This window comes from Argiope bruennichi, chromosome X1 (genome assembly GCF_947563725.1).
Source record: "Argiope bruennichi chromosome X1, qqArgBrue1.1, whole genome shotgun sequence".
Lineage (NCBI taxonomy): Eukaryota > Metazoa > Arthropoda > Arachnida > Araneae > Araneidae > Argiope > Argiope bruennichi.
The window spans coordinates 95054130-95075487 of record NC_079162.1 but is presented as its reverse complement, the minus strand read 5'-3'; the positions used below and the strand labels follow the sequence as shown (position 1 = coordinate 95075487).

Here is a 21358-nt window from a genome sequence, read left to right as displayed (position 1 = left end):
ATTTATGAAACAATGGAATATTTAACGGATATTATTTATAATTTATCACAGTATATACCTATATCAGTATATACCTATCACGGTAAATACCTATACAGTATACAGTACAATGCAGTACAGTATACCTGTACAGTATATACCTATCACAGTACATACCTATACAATACAGTGCAGTACAGTATACTTATACAATATATACCTATCACAGTATATACCTGCATATCCAGTAAGTTATACTTAAATTAAATTCATAAATTGTTTGCCAGATAATTCATAATTTCTAATACATATAATAATCAAATACAAATTATTCTATACATTCGTTTGGGAAAATGAAGTGAATCAATTTTACTGTAACAAATGTTAAAAGAACTAGTAAATATGCAGGGTAAAACATGTATGATATTTCATATATTGATATGTGAATTATAAATATTTTAAACAAAAATGACACTTCATAATATTTTAATGATTTTTTTATTATATACCAAGTAAATTATATAGTAAAATAAAGGAAGATACATCGTATTTACATATGATACATTTTTTTAAAAAAATTCCATGTGATACAATTGAAAATGAAATGGCCTCAGGAGAAAAAAAAATGTATGCGTCAGAATTCATGCCACTGTTGAATCTCTCATGCGTTTTTCTGCATCAGAATAAAATCTTTCTATGTTCTTGTAGAATTTCAATTAGCTACAAGCATCTCGTGTTTCCAGAGTAAAACGGCCTACAAAAACATAAAGAATTTAATTTTGATAAAACTCTCGCAAACACACGGAGAAATTATTTAACTATTTAGAAATTCTTTTTAAAACTGTTTTCAAAGTGAAAGGAATGTAATGTGAGTATTTATTGAAAAAACAAATTGGGCATATTTCATATAATTTCTTTAGAGGCTTTCATCTTACTCAACATTCGACAGATTTAAATACATTTAGAAAAAAATCAGTCGACTTTTTATGTTTGAGAAAATAAAAAATAAAAAACTGAAAGAATTAATTAGTAGAGTTTTACTTCAATATATTAATTAGCTGATTTTAACCAGTTTTGAAATCATTACAGTTATAGTAAAATATTTCAGATCTTTTTTTTTTTAATCTTGTTTTATTTTGAAATTATCTTTCGATAATTTTTGTTTATTCTCTTTTTTGTTACTCATTTGATTTTTTCTTTCATTGTTCTTTCTTTTTGTTACTTCTCTTTCTTATTTTAAAACTTTTTACTATTTCATATAAGAAAATATTTGTGCAGTTTCATCATAAATCTCAATTGATGAAAAACTCAGGAAACTTGTATTTTGTTTCAGTTCAAAATAATAATAAATTTCTTATGCAAATTTAATATAATAATATTAATAATAATAATATTTTTCAATAAAACTCAAGCAATTTTATATCATTCCGAATTCTTGCTTCAGTAATTCAAAGCATGAATTAAAAACATATTACTCAATGTAGAAGATGGCATTTTTTATTAATAACTAAAGAAATTTTTTATTAATTTTTGCTAAATAGCAAAATTAAAATGCTCTGCCATACTTTCCCATAATCATAAAAAATACTTTCGATAAATACTAATTTAATAAGTTATTTAAAACTCGAAATAACAAACAAATTCCCTATTCACAATACTTCATTTATACTGCCATTCTTTGTTGTATACAAATTACAAATTAAAAAGATAATTGAAGGGATGCAATACCAACTAATAAAACGCTCTTTAATATAATGGTGTATATTAATAGGAACTAAATAATATACGCAATATGGCAAAATTATCCTTCTACTGCTGGTATCATATTTTCATTTGAGTTCCTGAGTTGAAAGTTCATCTACTTTGTTGCAGGGCTGGGTGAGGAAGAAAATAAACCCGAAAAAAGAAAGCTGGGAAGAAGGAGCAGCAAAGATGTAGTAGAGTTTAGCAACAAATATCGGATTTTGAAGCTATGCATTATAGTCTGAAACACTAACATTAGTTGATGCAGGGAAATGGACATCATATGAGTTATCACATCATATGATTACTAATTTTCTCAGGTCCTCAAGTCAGATCCTGAAAGGGAGAACCTCAAATACGGAGAAGAGATGCTTCCGGTATCGTGGTTGGGTTTTGACATTGAATGAACACAGCAATGTTGTGAGGTCGAATTCTTCCTATAATGGTGGAACGTGCCTCTTACGGAAAGGGTTGTACCGTGACCGGTAGTGGCAAGAGTCAACTATGGTTCCGAAAATGGTGGCGCGATGTTTCGATCGTTCAAATATTCCATGTCCCTTCGGGTTGGTCTGAATAGCGACTTTTGGTATTACCAGGCGCATACATGCGATTATAACCCCCCGACTAAACAGCTTAGTCGGGTTGTATGTACAGTCAATTTCCCCTCGAGTAAATTTTTTAATCGACTGAGAGGTACATACATATGGTTATTAGAAAAATAATCGTTTGCTCATTGTCCGTTTGAGCCATGTTGGCCTAGTGGTAAGCTCTTGGCTACATGGCTGGTGGATTCCAAGTACGAGACCCGATTCCACTAAAAATTCATCGTGTATACGGCAGCTCAGGTGTCGTCCTTATTATCCAACTGGAGGTAAAAATTACAAGGGTCGTCTCAAATTAGCCCTCGTGATGCTTCCTAACGGGACGTCAATGTAACAAAAATAAACGTTGTCAACTCATGCTATGCAAGTGCATAAGACCCTCAGAATGATTTTTTTTTTTTGTACAGCTAGATAACTCAGATTTTCTCAAATTTCTTTAATTCATTTCTAGCTTATCAAACGTTTTAATAGCTCAAAGACAGTCAGAATGAAAAATCGTAGAAACTAATTGTATTTTTCGTTAGTTATGTGGTTCATATCTTTTATCTTCTGTTATTTCCAGAGAATAATTTTTAAGGCTTTTAATTCACTCGAAGATTTTATTATTGTACCATGTATTCATTCAAGAAAGTAAAGGAAAAATTTTCACTTTTTAAAAAAACTTTCGATACATTATTTATGAACTGTACTGCTTATTTTAAAGTTGTATTGAACCATATTTGTATTCAATACATTTTAACATGCTTCTTTCTAAAATTATCAAATAATTTACTAGAACCATTGTTAAATTTTTAGAATATGATTACTATCACTTTATTCAATAAGATTTTGATTAATTATTTATCAACTATGTATTATTCATTAAAATTGTTAAATATTAAAAATAAAATCGTATTGCTATTATCAGAATAAAAGTTGTCTCCCTCTTCTTCTGTACTTGTTTTAAGATTCTTTTCTTTTCTTTTTATTCGCATTTTTCAATAGACCGAAATTTCATTTTTGTCCCGGCAGTTTCAAACTAAGCGTGTTCGAATTTGTTCAATTATTAATTTGTATCAGTTTCCAATATAAAAGTACTTTGTGCAATAATTAATCCAAAATTCTCTTTCGTACAGGAATTCACCCTTTAAAAAAAATTGTACTATTGAAAAAGTGTACTATTAAAAAAAAGAGAGTTCACAAAATGATTTATAATAAACTATGATTCTTTGAAAGCAAAAGAAATAGAAAATAAATGAAAAGATGCATCGCATCTATTACATTGAATTAACGTTCAATAATAATTAGTACTTGTTTATTTTTACTATTCATATTTCAACTTGTTTCATACATATTGTATAAAATAATTTACTTTTTGAGTATTATGGCTCATTTAATGCAGTGTAAAAAAATAATATTTTTTTGTTATGACCAAAACAATTCGCAAAAGATGAAGTATTATTTTTATACAAGGTATATATTAATTCTTTTCAAAAACACATTAATAATGAGAATTGTGGATATAACAATGAAAGTAAGGAATTCAAAGCATTTTAATTATCAATAATGCCGATTAAACTAATTATCTGCCTGTTATTACTGTTATAAATCCCATTTACTTTTCATAAAAACGGAGTAACTTCTAAAGCTATGTGAACGATATGAGCTAAATGATTTTAAAATTTAGCACAGGCCTTATTCATATGCTTCAAAGAATAACTTCATATCGTTTGTAATAGAAAATTACAAGTTAATTTCAGATCTCCTGTTACGACTTATAATTCATATCGAGAGGTGTGAAACGATCATTCAGTCAAGTTTATAGCAAGTAAGTATAAAATATGCTATACTTCAAATTGCGATCCTATATCTGCCCGATTGTTTACTAAAAATGGCGATCAATGCAATCTGTTGACTTTTAAAGGAGCGTTCGATAAAGATATACGCTCTCTCTATTAATTCCATAGAGTTTTGACATACAACTAAATAATAGAGCTATTTTTAAAAAAGCACGTATACGCTTGGACTTACAAGTGACGTAGCGTCAGGGGAGGATTTTGACAATATGAGGCCCCAGGCGCTGAAATATTTTAAGGTCCCTCTTGAAAAAATTATATAGATGACAAAAAAAGTAGCAGAAACTGAACTTATTTGAGCTTTTAACTTTATCTTCATGCTTGTTTACTAATATAGTTTGATAATTTGAAGGCAATTCCTGTATGATATTCAATGTATATATACTTATTTCTCCTCAGTTGTACAGAGAATATACTTTTTATCGACAAAATATATATGTGTAATGATATCTCTAAATTTAAATTAAATCCTAATTAATTTCCTAATTTTTATCTTAATTTCGCCCAAATTATCTTCATTCTAAAACGTTCTCTTATTTCCTGATCCAATTCCACCTTTTTTATTTAATTAATTCAATAGGAGCTCTGTAAAATTGCTGAAATCGACAAGTTCTCATACTCCGAGTAAAGGGATAAAAAATTGTCAAGCTAAGCGAATTCTTTTTAAAAGATCCCTATGATCTCCTTACCCAAATCGACACGTGTAAAGAACTCCCTATTAGAATATCATAGTATATTATCATGAGGATAATTATTACGTTCGCTCTTTTCTCCTTTTGCTCTTGTGTTTTGATGTAGATGTACCTTGTCGCTTCTTGCTTGTACATAGATTATGCCTCCCGGGATAGAATAAAGCGAAGTTAAAAATTCAGTGTCTTCTCTCTCTTCGGCCATGATTCTGTTTCAAAAATACGTGTTTACATTATATATGTGTATGTAAAAGGATTTTATAAACAACATTTGATTTGAAGCAAGAGTCGCAGAGCTCCTTTGCGATTTCTTTATTCTTTATTTTGTTCTTTATAATTTCAAGGAAGCAATCCAATTTTTATACACTATCAAGATACTTTGTCCGACCTGTGATTATAATAATTTTTGTAATGAATTATAATAATTTTTATAATGAATTATAATAATTTTTATAATAAACAGATGATTATTATGTGAAAATTTTATATTCTTTCTGGACTCCTAACTGAAATAGACATTGCCAGCTTTCTATAACTTGAATGGCATATTCTATTATTTATCACATAATATAAAGAAATGTTAATTCCAAATACCAAACAAAAGTAAATTAAATTTTAGACGGAGGTACAAAAGTGCATAGTGAGTAGCATTAAATTATTTCTTTTGATATGGCAATAAAAGAAATGAGAAAAAAAATGAGCTGAGAGTAAAATTTTACAAATATAGAAACAGTTATTGAAAGGCATCAAAATATGAATATGCCACTTTTCTTGCTTTTTATTCAGAAAACTTTTCTGTAATTCTTTGATAATATCATTTTTAATAAATAAGCGAAACAATTGATTCATACTATTCCGCAAATAGTTCTTGGCTATTTTAGAACAGAAAAAACGATCTCGCTCCACTTGCATTACAGATTCTGTATGGCTCCCCGTTTTCGATTTGGTGAAAACTAAAGAAAAAGCAATCAAAGAATTTATACTTAAATATTTAAACGTCATTAATAATTTACTGAATTCGGAATGCTTCCATTAATTTAGAAAACAAATGTATTCATAATATTCTCATTAATTAAAAAAAATCTGACAGTATTGAAAATGGAAGTACTCGCCTTGAGCGACGATGACACTCTTGAGGAAACAAATAAAATAAAATCTCCTCATTACTGGCCATTTTGATTCAAGCAGGAAAAAAAAAATCGTACTATAGCATCAGAATTTATGTAAATCATTATTCAAAATTAATCCTTTTCATTGGATAAACAAAAGACTGATGAATATTCTTTTTATCCTTTTAGCTTAAAAAATACTAACCGCTTCGGTAACCAGCTGTTTGTCCTTCATATTAAAGTAATAATTTAGCTATTTCAACAACCTTTGATCAAATGCGTAAGCATTCTTGCACAATAAACATAAAGCGTACTGGCTGATTAGCTATGCATTCAAAGAAGCAAAATTCATTCGCGATAAAACTGACATAATCTATCTGGTTGTTAAGGGCTGCTTTATAGTTTTACTTCGCGGTAACTCTCAAAATGGAGTGGTAGGATGGACAGGTGATCATTGATTATTTATCTAGAGATCTGAGTCTCTTTTCCCCTTTTTATTTTCGTCAGTATTTATTCCCTCCATCATTTCCTTTGGCTCTTTTTATACTTTCAATTTTTTAGAAAAAAGTAAAGGGAGAAAATGCTGCCAAATAGGCCGAAAATCCTCTCTCACCATTTTTTTTTTTTTTTTTTTCATTAAGAACTTAGAATATTGGCTGACAACGTGGGAAGAAAATTAAATGACGAAAAAACAGAAGCAACTATCTTCACCTAAACCCTAAATAACTGATTAAGGATTACATTTTATGGTACCGAAATTATCTGGTTAAACGAAGTGAAGTACTTGGTATTATTGATAAGCAGCTAAATTCGAATTCTATGTTCAAACCTTCAGGGAAATATATATAATAAGGTTTTTAATTCCAATGTTCACTCACATGTAGAAATTCTAGCCCTTCTTTCGATGACGAATAGCCCCTTTTCTCTCCTGTCTGCACCCCATTCATTCTGCGTGCCCGATCTAGGCTTTCGCAGCGAAAAAAGAACTTGAATTATTGTTCAGGTTTCAGCGAAAAGCAGAGATAGGAAGAGCCTTAAAGGTTCCCCCATTCGACAATTCATGTTCAAATTGGCAGAAAACAGCCTTAACAATTTGCGGAATATAAGTAGCCCAACAACAGTCACCTAACAATAGGTAAATTTCCCCTTTTCGATCCAGGTGAAGTTTCTAACAAAAGAAGGCCTCTCTGCGCTCTCAATCTCTACAGATCATGAGCTTCCCCAGTCATTCATATTTACCTTGTTGGCAGGTACTCAAAGAAGCGGAAAATACATATGTTTACATCTATGTATATAGCCCAATTTCTCACCGTTGATGCTGCTTCTAGCTCATGATAAATGGCTTTTATAAGAAGGAACTTTTTCTGTAACGACGTATTTTGTTTTAAATTTGTTGCTTCACCAGTGAATTGAAGCTTGAAGTACATCGATGTAGATATGATTATAGGAATCATTATAATACATTTAATTATAGGAATAATTATTATATACATCATTATGAGAATAATTATTCTGTAGGATATTTTTATAATCAAATGTTATAATGTATGTCTTAATAACAAAAATTTATATTAGGTTTTTTTATTATTATTAAAACGGAACAAAACGAATTCAATAAAATTCATTTTGTTTCGGAATAGAAACTTTATAGCCTTCATCAACCAAATATATTAAATGGACTCATAAAATCGATAAAAAAGAATTAAAAATTGTAATAATACATTTAAATGTGATTTAACAAAAATAACGATTACATTTAAAAGTCAGAATAAATATTGGCTTAATTTTCGCATTCGTTCTAAAAAATTTAAAATTCATTTCAAAAGAAGAAGAACAAAGCTTTAATTCGTTTAAATAAAAATATTTGATAAATCACGAATGTTAGCATAACAGATAAAATAAAGAATAACCGTGAACATTTTAAAATCACTTATAATCTGTTGTCTTCTTTGTAAGTATCAAATCTTTAAAAAAGTAATAAAAATGTATTTAATTCGAAAATTTGTGTACTGGTATGTAATCAAATATTCTTGATTATCAAAAGAAATTCTTATGAAACAATTTTTCAAGAAATTATTAATTTCGACATTTAAGTAGAAGAAGATTGAAATTTTTTGTTAAAAGATAGAAATTGAATATTTTTAAATTTTATTTGATGCATTTCTCTCCTACTTATAAATGTAAAAAATTAAAAAAGGCATGAATTTAAGTTGACAAAAATATTGGTAATCTGAAATATTAATCAATACTTCATGAATCATTAAAATTATTTGAAATTGTTCGTTTTCACGTATGTGCGGAATAAATGTAATATATTTTTGCATCCAAAAATTAATATTAAATGTATTATTTAATAATGTTTTGATGCTTGAATTGTTTTTATTCCATTTATGATGATTAAAAACAATGCTGTAATAATTGCAAATATGGGCAGATTAATGCTATGAAATTTTAGTCTTTTGTAAAAAATCTCGAATGCATAAACAACAATAAATATTAAATAAACAAAATTGGTCCTTTCATTGTTACAAAATGTAGAGCTCATTTCGAATTAATTATAAGTAAGTATGCTTGTAAAATTAAATAATTATAATCCTACGAAATATTTACTAGGAGAAAGAAATCCCATTCTTCATTGACTTCTTATATTCTGTAAGCACAATTCTATGAGCCAAAGACTAAAAAAATTAACTTGCCACAAGAACAGAAACTCACCGCCAGATTTAAAAGTAGTGAATATTAATAAAATATTATGACACTGAAACGCATTTTTTAACTTTTGTTTGATATTTTTGGTAGCCTTTGAATTTTTTTATATATTCTTACATTACAACAAGGTGGAAAATAATAACCGATAAAGAAAGTTAAATGTTCTTCCAAGTTCTTTAAAAATACTTAGCCTTCCTTTTTAAAGATGCGATTTTTCTGAAACATTCGGCATGTTTTCAAAATATTTGATGCCCACAAAAGTAAAAAGCATATTTTCAATGATAGCAAAAAAGTATTTTTAAAAAATTCTCAAGCTTTTTTTTTCCCGAGGAATAAACTGCTTGCATTAAATCATAAGACTGTGACAGTTCTTAAATTCCCCTAAACAATTTACAATTTGAATATTGTAAATATTAACGCCTCATACATAACAAACTTGTTACTCACAACATGCATTGATTATAACACGTATCTACATTTAAAAAGACTAATACTTTAAAATTTCTAAATTTAAATGTTTCATCGTTTAAATGTAATTCGCTAGATTTAAGCAATTGTCAACTCCCCCCACCCCCTGAATCTTAATACTATTTGCAGAAAAAAGAGAGAGGAAATAAAAAAAATTCATAATTTAGTATGAGGGGAAAAAAAGAAATAACTAATTAAAATATAGTACAACAGAGAAAAGTTTAAATCAGTGACTTTAATTGTCAATTCTTTGGCTTTAATAAATGTTAGTACTCCCATAACCGAGTTCACTTTAATAAAAACTCTACCATTTTCCTAACAGTAATTCTCCTTCTATTGAATAATAAATACCATTCACATGATTTTTGTTCCAAAAAAATTTTTGAAACTTTTTTCGAAATGCATATTTTGTTGCAAGGTATTGCACGAAGTGTATTTTTTAATTGCTTTTTTTTTCTATATAGAAAATAAATCCTAAGAATAATGTCTCAAAGTTTTTTTTTAGTGTGTTTTTATAAAATTTGAACTGGGAGAATTCAAATAGTTAAATATCCCTTATTTACTGTGGAATTTTGTAAAAATAAAAATTCATAAATATTTTTAATCACTTAAAAATATTAAATTAATTATAAAATGGCAAGCCACAAAATGAAAATTATCATTTCATTTTTTATTTTTGTTATAAATTACGTTCAATTTTTTTCAAATTGACACATACAAAAAACTATAGAGTAAATTCTCTTTGAATCATTCAAAAATGGCAATAAATAAATATTTATAATAGCTGCGAAAAATTGTATTTTTAATTTTTAAAAACTGCATTTGTTTGTCTCTATACTTTGAAAATGTGTACAGAAGTTGGCATCTTCAAAAATCCAACGAAAACAAAATCTCGTGAGAATAAAACGCGTAATTTTTTTCTTCTTCTTTAGCTTATGTTAACGGATAATTGTTGACTTGTGAGTCAATTAGCCAACGAAAAGAAAAGATGGATCTCAAAGATCTGCAAACAAACTTGAAATAAATAAATTCTAAGAGAAATATTCTGAAATTTGACAGAAAGTTTATTTTAATTATAATGCGTTCGAGCACACTATCCTTGTAAATCAAGTAAATAAAACACAATTGCTCATTTGTATCCAAAAAAAAAGTACTTAGATCGTCCGGTGTGCCATATCTCCCTCAGTTGTTAATGATATACAAATCATATGATTTTGCTGATCATATTGCAATTTATTTGGAACAAATGGTTTTGATATTTCGAGGGGGTTTTCCTAAATATTTTGTCATTTTCTATATCTTAGAAATTTCCCGAATATCATTACTTTTAAAATTATTTATTTATTTTTGGTTTTTTTCATTCATAGATACTCCTCCCTATGTTTCGTTTGACTCTTCATTTTCAATGAATTTCGTTTTTCTTTTCTTTTTTTTTTCTGAGTAAAGGAGGGGGAAAAACTGTGTGCAAGCCGGCAACGAAAAAAATTACTTCTGATTCAGCACTACGATATAGACTTTGAGCCCCCCTCCCTCCGGTCTCAAGTCATGAGGTGACCACCTTCAACGCCTGTGCAGAAATCCGCCACTGTGTAGCTAGGGTAAATGGCTTACAAAGCAGAGTAATTATTTTCTCCTCCTTGTTCTTATTCTTATCTACTTCTGGCTTTACAATCGTTAAATACATTCCCTCATTGCATGTGCTCATGACTGACACCTGAGGCATTTATAAACCCTTTGTCCACCCTCACTACGCCATTAGTCTCACGATGAAGAGAAGTTGCTTCTCCTGAGAAGGGAGGGTTTTTTGAAAGGCTATTAATTACAAGAAGGAAAGTGTGATGTTTCTCGTTGTAGGACGACACCTTTTATTTCTCGAGAGTTGCAAGATCGTTGTAAAGCGGTAGGAATTTTGTCTCTGCTTTAAATTTAACTCTATACAGTTAAATGAAATTTTAGTTATCTAATACTTAAAGAAAACCAAAATTGATGTTTTTAGTAAACTTTTAAATTTGATGATCGCACCTTTAAAGGATATATATTATCCCATTCTAATTTCGAAACATTCTTTTTCGGAAGAATTTTCTTTTTTATGAAGAGCTTCTCTATTTCAGTTAATTAAAAAGTTTGTTAAAAATGTAGTCGTCATTAAAATAGTTTCATGTGACGAAGCTATTGTTAAACAAAAAAGCGATTGAAGTGATTGAAATGTTACTGTATTTCTTACCGAGGCTCCAAGGAACTGTCATCGTCCTCTGACGATGATTCATCTCTGTTGTTCGGTTCTTCTAAAGCGACGTCTTGAATTTGGTCTTGATCTCGAACCAAACGACGATCACCGTACATTGCATCATAGATGCAAAATGCCCTACAAAGAAAAAGGAATTATTTTTCATTTTTAGTAAAATACTTCATCTGTTTATATGCTGTCCTTTATTTATGCTAAATTTAGCATCAATATAGGACGTCGATTTGAATGTTTACATCCAAATAAAGAGAAAAAATAAAATTAATCCAGTACGAGGGCGTCAGATTCAAATGCTAGCCCGAGCCAAATAAACAAAGTCTAAGTTTATTCGGGCCGGGGGAAAACAGTTTTTATAGAAATATAGGTTTATTTCGAAAACACAGTATAAAAAAAAGAGCAAAAACAACCTTAATCCTTAACTGGGGAGTGCGGTATCTCAGACCTCTAAGGATGGACTTTCAGTCACTCCTATTCTATTCTTAGCCCAATCGAATGGATTGACCCTGTAGCTTCTTGTTTCGTGATCTTCACTACACGTGCACTTTTTCAACCAGTTTCAACGGAGTTTTTTTTTTTTTTTTTTAAATATTTCAGTTACTTTTTTGCGTGACGTCAATGAGACCGCACCTATCTTTCAGTGTTCCAGTATTATACAAGGCTTAGCAGGTGGCCCTAGAACTTGGTCCTCGAAATATCATCTAGTCTATTGTTACTCGTTACGAAGAAAAGCTCCAGACTTTTAATTGAAGCAGAAAGTGATTGTAGTGATGAGGATAATTATAAAAAGATTTTTTCGATGAAAATTCGCATTTGACTGATTCTGTTATGTATGTTCAAGAAAAATTAATTTTTCTAGTGATAATGTATTTTGAAAACTTATTAATATACCAGTAGAAATATCTACAGAATTTATAGGCTGATTTTTATACTAGTACTTAATTTGTATGTTTAAAACGTCCAACGAATGTTCATAAGTTTCTGCGTAGAAATGATACCGATAAAAAAGAAGACTCAATTTTACCCATTGTCATTTTTTTTCCATATAATAGTTGAAATTTCCATTACGTTATTTTCGATATACCTTTGTATACTGTTGTTGTTGTTTCTTATGGCACTTGCCTTTTATGGACAAGCCCGCTGTTATGAAGACAGCGATCCTTTGTATACTGGAAAAATAAATATGATTTTAAAAGTAATATGTTTTTTCAGGAATATTATTTGTTGTAACATGTAATTTGAGAAAAAAAAATGTATGTTCAAATGCAATTACTTTTTTCAATGATAACATATTTTGGAAAATTTCTAAAGCATATTTATATATCAAGAAAAGTATCTATCGAATCTATTGGCTGATTTTCATACTAATACTTTCATTAGAAAATTTAATTTGAGTTTAAAGGAAATGCGGTCTCGTAGACCGCACCCCCCCCCCCCCAGTTAAGGTTTAATATATTTTTGTTCTTTAAATATTTGAAGCAGGGCATCTCTTCTCGGTTATTAACTTTCCTATTTCGAGGAATATCTTGATTTCGCCGATTACTTTTAAAACTGATTGTGAGTGAATGATAGTAATTCCGAACAGGATTCATATTTCTTTTCACTAATAAAAACGTGTGCCAGCATCGATAAGTATTTCCAAACATGGATGAAATGCACAGCTATCATGTGGTGACTCCTCTGAAGAACTCGGTAAGAAAATAAATATCCAAGCAGGGCAGAAAGTGTGTGAGAGAGAAAGTAGCGGGGAGTTTGGAGGAGAGAAAAGCGCCTCGAGGCCCTCTTAAAAGATCATCTAGTTTTTATTAATGTGTTGTATTTTGCATTATATTCTGTACGATTCGTAAAATACCTGAAATAAATAATTTTGTGCCCAAAATCATCGCTCCTATTCTCCGAAGTTCACACATTTACAAAAATGCGATAAGTAAAAAAATCCTCTTAGAATGGAGATAATTTCATATGCCATTTTTATAGTGTTTTCATGTCTGTCTAGCAAATATTTGTAAAACCAGGCATTCTAATTACATTGAATTTTACATCAAATCTGAACAGTATTGGATATCGATTAACCCTATTTTCACATGATTAGGTGTTGCTTCTAAATCTATACTACATTATCAGCTCCTATAATATTCGCTGTTGTTGGGATTGGAAATGGTGTGTCGATTCAACATGACATTTGATCAGTCGCTGGCAAAATGTTTTGGTTCATTATTCGTTGTGGGTTTGGTGAGGAAGCGAGTTTGAGGTCTTTGGGATTTGGGGACATCCGGAGATGTTGGCAGCAAGATATTCTCCACAATTACATCCCTTTGTTGAATCTCCACTACAACCATCCACGATGGAAAACATTGATGTGTTGTTTTACTTGGAAAACAGATCTGGGTCCGCATAGTTAAAAATTTGATCAGAATTCGAAGTGTGAATTAGACCCTTCTTTTCAGGAGAGAATCCGCTTTTTCTAAACGATTTTGGAGCAAAGTTTAACTCTCTGGAAAGAACTCACCAAGCACTAAGGTTGCCCATAAGGTACATCCTTAGTCACATTTAGAGCAAAATTTATTGCTTTTTTTTAGAAATTGCATATCAATTTTTTTACAAACAAATGCAGAATGCAGCACATAAATATCATGTAAAAACCAAAAAGAAATACATAAGTAAACTAAACAAATACCAATCAAATAAAATGAATAGCAAGATTCTCGATCAACTTCGGAATCTAACAACCAATAAATTTAATTAATGAAGTAAATCAATAAAGGCAAAATTCAAAACGTATACTAATGCAGAAACATATCCAGATTTCTCTATTAAAATTCTAATAAATATTAATAACTGAGAGAAACAATAAAAAAAGGCCCATTAAAACAAAACAAGTGAAAAAACAGAGCTGATTGCAGCAACAAAATCAAAATTTAAAAAGATATTAATTTCTTTTGCCCTTAGAAAATTCTTAGTTCACAGAAATTGGTCAATAATATTCCGTAAAATTTCATAATACTGTTGAATCATGAGCAGTAACCCTTTATTAGTTAAACATTTTTAAGCCAAGTATTTTTAACTCGTTATCAGGTTTAACCATATAATGTTCTGATATAAAAGAAAAATTAAAAATATAGTGATCTGCGTCATCCAGTTGTTTGCTAATTCATAAAGTATTTGCAAACTTATAACGATGTGGATAAGAAATAAAAGATGTACGATCAGTAATAAAATATATTAAGAATCTATTAAGAATGACATGCTTCAAGACCTCGTGCTGGTAAAAATTCAAAAACCGCTACTCTGACTTTCAAAACCAATCCAAAATTTATTACAATTTAAAATAATTGTAGTTAACGTTATTTTAGTAAAAGTCCTTTTATAGAGGATATAGATGGGTTACAAACGGCTTTATAATAAATGGGTTGTTCAAGTATTAGTGTTACAAAAAAAAAAAAAAAAAAAAAAAAAAATCCACTCACACACACGCGCGCACTCTCTTTGAGAGGAGAAGAAATGTTTTTCCAGGAAGGAATCGATTCACTAGAATTCTCCATAAGGAGGAGCAGAAGAAAAACAGTCGATATAAAGTATCACTGGAGATAGAAAAACAAGTTTTGGTAAATTAATCCTGTTTTTAATTTTCAACTAAAGCAGTATGATTATTTTTTTCGTGAGATAAAAATGAATTGCTTTTAGCATTTGTCTAGAAAATTGCTTCATAAATGAAAAATAAGATTTTTTCATCACGGTATCCTATATTCGTTCGTTTATTTGATAATTTTTAATCATATATCATTAAATACATCAATAGAAAACTTAGTAAAATACATAAAAATAAATCTAAATCAATTAAAATAAATGTTAGTCATGAATTTATTTTATTATAACTTCTATTTGATTATTCTTCTTAAAATTATATTCATTAAAATAATTTTTAATAAAACTATATTTTATTTTATCACAAAATGAATTTAATGATACGGAAAAATGAGTAAATAAAAGGAAATGAGTAAATAAAAGGAATTTTTTCTGTGCATTATGAAGTTTTAAAAATATTTGCATTTTTCATTTCAACCTTCGTAAGAAGTATGATAAGTATTTCAATTGAAAAATTAAAGTTAATACAGAAAATAAAAGAGTTTTTCTATGTAGAGGTGATGACAAATTATGAAAATTCATTAAAAATTATGTTTTCAATTTTAGCTTCAGATAACAAATTATTTTTTTTTAAGTAAGAATATCAACGTTTGATACAAGTAATCAAGTAAAAAACTTAAAAAAAGAAATGATAATTTTAAAATCCTGTCATCAAAGCACAATAAAAAATGAAAACATGAATGTACCAAAAATATAATTTCTTGAAGCATAAAATAATGAGATGTAAATAAAATTAGAACTAGATTGTATAAAGATGTATAAAAGATTTAACGTTTTAAAAAATGCGAGAAAAAATCAAATCAGTCTAAATTCCAATTCTTCGTAGATATGATTTTTGAATGTTAGAAAAAGAAATATAGAAAGTATAGAAAAAAAAGAAAGATATTAATAATTTTACAATTTTTCTTTTAAAAAATCTATTGAAAAATGATTCTCAACGATGATCGGTTTATCCGCTCTTCATTAAGAATTTAGGAAAATAATATTTTTGCAGTAAAAAAATTCAACAAATAAAAATGTGGGGTTTTTTTTTAATGCATTTAGTAATTCTGGGATTTTCACTTACTGATATTTTAAGAACATCAAAAATGCTTTTAAAAAACTTTTTCACTAAAAATTAAAAAAAAAAAAAATGATTATTTATTTAAAGCCTGTGGTTAGACATGTTCACTAAGGAAATTTCAGGCATTTGCTATAGCCTTAAGTTTAAATGCTCTGCCATAAAAATATGGCATTTTAACATTATAAAGATTTATTGCAAAAATGAACGAGAAAATAATTTCATAAAGAAAAGTTGTTCGAATATTTTTTGACACAAAATTTATATATATTACACAGAAATTTATATAAATTAACACAGAATTATAACACAGAAATTTATATAAATTTATGTCTCCTTTTTATGCCATTAACACAAATGTTCAATAACTCAAATTAATTATTTTTAAAAAATTAAAAAAAAAGCACAGTTTCTAGTGACTGAATTTCAAAGTAATTTCATAGAGAAAAATTCTGAAGGAACAGTTTTTGAATTACTTCAAACATAGAAAGGAAATATGTAATACAGATGCACAGGGTGTCCATGAGTAAACGAATCTTTTTAAAGTTGTCTATAGACGAAATTATTATTCAGAAGGTTATAAATTTTGTGAAGGACATAATGAAGGGATGGAAATTTGTTTGATTAAATAAAGCATTAATTCCAAATTCCGACTTCAGAGGGTGTTTTTCAATAAATTATACATTTCGTATATATTGTTACAAATCTGTAATTTGCTTCCCAGCACAGTTAGTTCTTCACTGGAAAAACCGTTTTACGATCAGCTCTGTTGGATGCTGATCGGATGCCGAATCGGTGATCTCAGGGCTTGGCGACAAACTTAGCGACTTGGCGATGAATTTGGCGACTTTGGTAACAAAATAGATAATATTGGAATCTTTCAGAATTTTGGTGATAGAGCCAATAGGACCCAAGATATGCCAGATAGTTCCAGAACCTTCTCTGTCCGGCTCCGGGAACTATAAAAGACCGGCAATCTCACGCCGAAGATAGTCGTGTATAGAGTCGTCGAGAGGTTTAGAGTCGCAGGGCGAGTTAACAGCGAATTAATTGGATTAGTCTAGCTAAGCGTAGGTATTGAGTGGAGCTCAAGCCATTGCTGAATTTAGCTGTGTGCCGAGTCCTGGAATTTATTGCAGAAGCAGCATCGAGTCGTGTGAGGAGTATCCAGTCGTGTGGTAGTAAGTCAGCAGTTGGATACAGCTAAAGCAAGGAGACAATGGAGAATCGCAGGCGTGTGGAGAGAGAGTAGAGAGTAGCTACGAAGATTCCCTCCTCCTGCTGAATTCTGTCTGGCCGCTTTATGTTCTGCGGTTGTTATTACTACCGATTACTACTTGTAGGCTACTGTTTATTGTAGTGTGCTGCTGTGTGTTGTTTGTGTACGTCTCGGCTGTGCATTTTTTGTCTGCGTATTCTTGTCTTCGTGTTAATAAAAGTTGTCTTTTGTTACTGAGGCCTGTTGATTGTGAACACCATAAACCCAATATAAGCGAACCCATTAACTTGACGGACTTAGTGGAGGAAGTTCCATAACAATATTTACAACATTTTACAAATTTTATTATAATAAGACATTTTCAACGTGACAGCCATCATTGAAAATAGAGGCATTTAATTATGGACATCATGCATTTGAGAAATACACTGGGAATCGAAGGGTCATATTAAGCAAAATGTTAGGAAACAAATTTAGTTACATACTGTCAGTTTTCAGATGTGGAAATCCTTCGCGCATTTGCGCATACACCAGAAAGTATTGATTTCGGCAAAACATAGATTAGATGAAAGCCGGAGATATTTACATTCAAGAATAAGGTGAACCCAGATTTTCCATAGAATTAGAACGAGTAATGACCGCGAGCAACCCAGAAAATTTACTCGAAAATACTTTAGAGCCGTTTTTATTTTCAGTATGTAGCAAAAACATAAAATTATTACTAAACAGTAGATTTCTACACTTTAAAATCTATTAATATATTTTTTCACATTTTTTTTTTCATTTTAAAACGCCTTAATTTTGCAAAACAGAAATTAATTTAATCAAAGACTTTTTTTCCTTCCCTAACATAACTGTCATCCACATTTCATATGATAATGCTGCAGTCAAATTCATCAGTAGATCTTTTTTTTAAATATTGTTTTTCATTTTTTAGGATCTTTTTTTTAGGTTCATCTTTTTCTCTCTTCTTCTTAAGCTCTTCTCGGCAAATTTTTTTAACTAGAAGATGTGCCCGTATAGAGGGGCGTTTATCCTATTAACGATGTCACGGATATGATTGTCATATAATAAATAACTAATAAAAATAGTAGAAGAAAATCTTATGCACATTGGCAGACTGCTTAAGAAAAAAGATATTATCTGCCAACGGATTCTAAAATCCACCACGCTTTTGCACATGCGTTAGGATGGGTTAAATTCGTCAAAATAGGGGTGAGCGGAAAGATAAAAGGAAGAGATGTTTACATTTAACTATAAAGCAAATTCGGATTACTCGCAGACTAAATTAAAATAAAATAATTAGGTTAGAAACGACACAATACTCACGTATCCACGTGAAAAAAAATGAACGAAAAAATATCTAATAGGGCGAGAATCAAGGTCAAAGAATGACGAAGAATTCCGGAAATACGCTCATCCTGCTCAGGAAATACGCTCATACGTCTCAGGATACTGAAAAGAACAGTATATTTGTAGTACATTTTGCATGCAAATATATAATAACATTAAAGGTTTTGTTTCCTTGTAGAGAGATCTTCTCTATCCATAATATTCACGGACACTCAAACTCAAACTAATTACTTAAATAGAGTTAAAAAAACATTGATCAACTAACAGAAAAAAAACGCACTTCCATATACAAAATAAAAATAATGCTGGAAGAAAATATTTGCAATAACCTCCGATTAAAGAGAAGAGATTATGAATCTGCAAACATTAGTTCATTAACTTTTGATACAATCCAGTAAAAAAAAAAAAAGGTTAAAAAATATGAAATTTGCGAGCCCATAACCAATTTTTATTCTATTGTCTTTGCTTCTATACGCAATATTCACGAATACGCAAATTAAAACTAATAATTAAAACCGGATTTAAACAAACAGTAATCTATTAACAAAAAAAAATACATTGCCAAATACAAAATTAAAAAAAGAAATACTAATTAGAAGTAAAGAAAGAAATAACTTCTAACGGTCTCACGAAGTGAAAATATAACGAAATTTGCAGATCTCACCTACAGTCTAGCATTAAAAAAATCGTGAAGTTTACTATCCCATAAATAATTTATATTCATGCTTAGTTTTATTCACACATAAAAAAAATCTACATGAACTTCAAAATAGTGTGGAATTTGCATAAATGGGTTATTTTTAAACATTGTCCAGGGTTGCAGATGGCCCTGGGCCTTCTATTTACTGATGACGTTATACAAACAAAGCAATTTGACTGACGAGTTTTCTAGGACTTGCGACCATTATAATTAACATCCCGTTTTCTGCTTCTCAATCACAATATTTAATAGCATTATATAAAATATTCCTAGTGCAACCTCTTGAAAGCTTTATTACCATTTGAACTAATTGTATGAGCAATAAATGCACAGGGTTCGAATTACTATAAAATAGTGCAATCGAAAACGACAAGCGGAGTTAAAAAACTGAAAGTAAATGTATTTAACACCGGATGGTTTCGTTTAGTTCAGTTACATTAACACCCCGTTTTAAAACAAGACTAGGGCTGTTTAGGTCCTCGTAATTTTGAACGAGGACTACACCTGAACTGTTTTTTTTTTTGGGGGGGGAATAAAACAGAGCAATAGCAATTCACTAACGTCTATTGAATCCATTAATTATACTTACCTCATTCTGAAATTTTAATCAAAGTATAGCACAGATTAAATATGAAAATACTGTTTATAAAAGTGAAAATAATTAATAAAATTATAACATGAAGCATGAATTTTTCGAATGCATTTAAATTCATAAATGATTTAATTTCAAGTATGATAAATGCACAATATCATTAAATTAGATACTACTATTATACTTTGTATAAATAGTTATGAAGCACATTATTAACATATATTTATATTATTTTCTTCCATTTCCTAATTAATATTTTTGTATTCATTAGATATTGAGTTTCATATACAACTTTTAAAATAAAATATGCAAAACTTCGAAAGCTATAGTATTTTTTATTAATAAAAAGAGTTAATATGTTTTTCGTTCACGAGTAGTTACAGGAAAGTACAATTTAGGGTTTTAAAATTATGTTCAATAAATTAAGTCTATAACGGGATTTGAGAGTTCTAAATAATTTAAATTAAATGTTTTAAGCAAATAATTTATTACTTAGTCACATCTAAAAAGTAATTACATTAATTTATTAAAATACCATTTTTACTTACTTGATAAGCAGCATTCCGGCTAACAGACTCAAAATAAAAATAGTGTACCAATTCAATGTAGTGTAGTCCATTCCGAAATTCTGCAATTCAGCCATTTAACCTAAAATAACATTGAAAATTTTTAATTTCACAAAAATGTGTTCGCATATAAAATATTTCAAGTATATCCTATTACAAAATTGAATAAAATAAATAGCGGTGGCACTCTAATTTATCAAAATTATTATTAACTATTTAATTAAATTATTATTAATAATTAAATTATTACTAACTAATTAATTATTTATTAATTTATTAAAATTATTATTAATTATTTATCAAAATTACTAACCACAATATGATGTTCTTGCCGTTTGAATGGTAAAAACATTTAATATAAGTGAACATCATATTAAGGAAGTATAATTATTTTTAATAATTTGATGAAATTGAATACATGGATTGAATAAAGTATCTTTAAACAGATCCAAGAGATATATTAAAAATAAATATAATCTTCAAAAGAGAAAAAGAAATATATTTACAACACTATGTTAAATACTAGTATCAGAAAATTTAAACAAAAACTTTATTTTTAAACTGAATATAAAATTTTGAATATATTGCTAAAGTATTAAATAAACAATTTCACACTTTTCCTATTCAAAATTGAAAAATCAAGCTTACCTCAATTATAGGTCAACAAATGAAATAGTGAAAATATGATTATTAAAAATTATATAAAAGATTAAATTTTGAAAATGAAATATTGATGGTATAATTATTTTAAAAAATAATTACGTATTATTACGATTAATTACTTATAATATCCAGTATAGATAGACGTAGTATACTAATAGAAAAAATAATATTTATATAATATTAT

At 29.0% G+C, this 21358-nt stretch overlaps 1 protein-coding gene across 2 annotated transcripts; it reads right to left on the bottom strand.

Annotated features, from left to right (window-relative positions):
• Positions 1-662: 662 nt before the first annotated feature.
• LOC129958179 (uncharacterized) lies at positions 663-21207 on the bottom strand. Of its 2 annotated transcripts, XM_056070442.1 has the most exons (5): positions 21160-21207; positions 20494-20593; positions 18630-18755; positions 11359-11499; positions 663-733 (listed from the first exon to the last, which is right to left on the bottom strand). In XM_056070442.1, the coding sequence occupies exons 2-5, from the start codon at positions 20586-20588 to the stop codon at positions 700-702; spliced, it is 396 nt and encodes a 131-aa protein (XP_055926417.1). In that variant the 5' UTR covers positions 20589-20593; positions 21160-21207; the 3' UTR covers positions 663-699. The 2 variants fall into 2 exon arrangements, with proteins under 2 accessions (XP_055926417.1, XP_055926419.1); XM_056070444.1 differs by lacking the exon at positions 21160-21207 and having other exon boundaries at positions 20494-20616.
• Between the last annotated feature and the right edge of the window lie 151 nt (positions 21208-21358).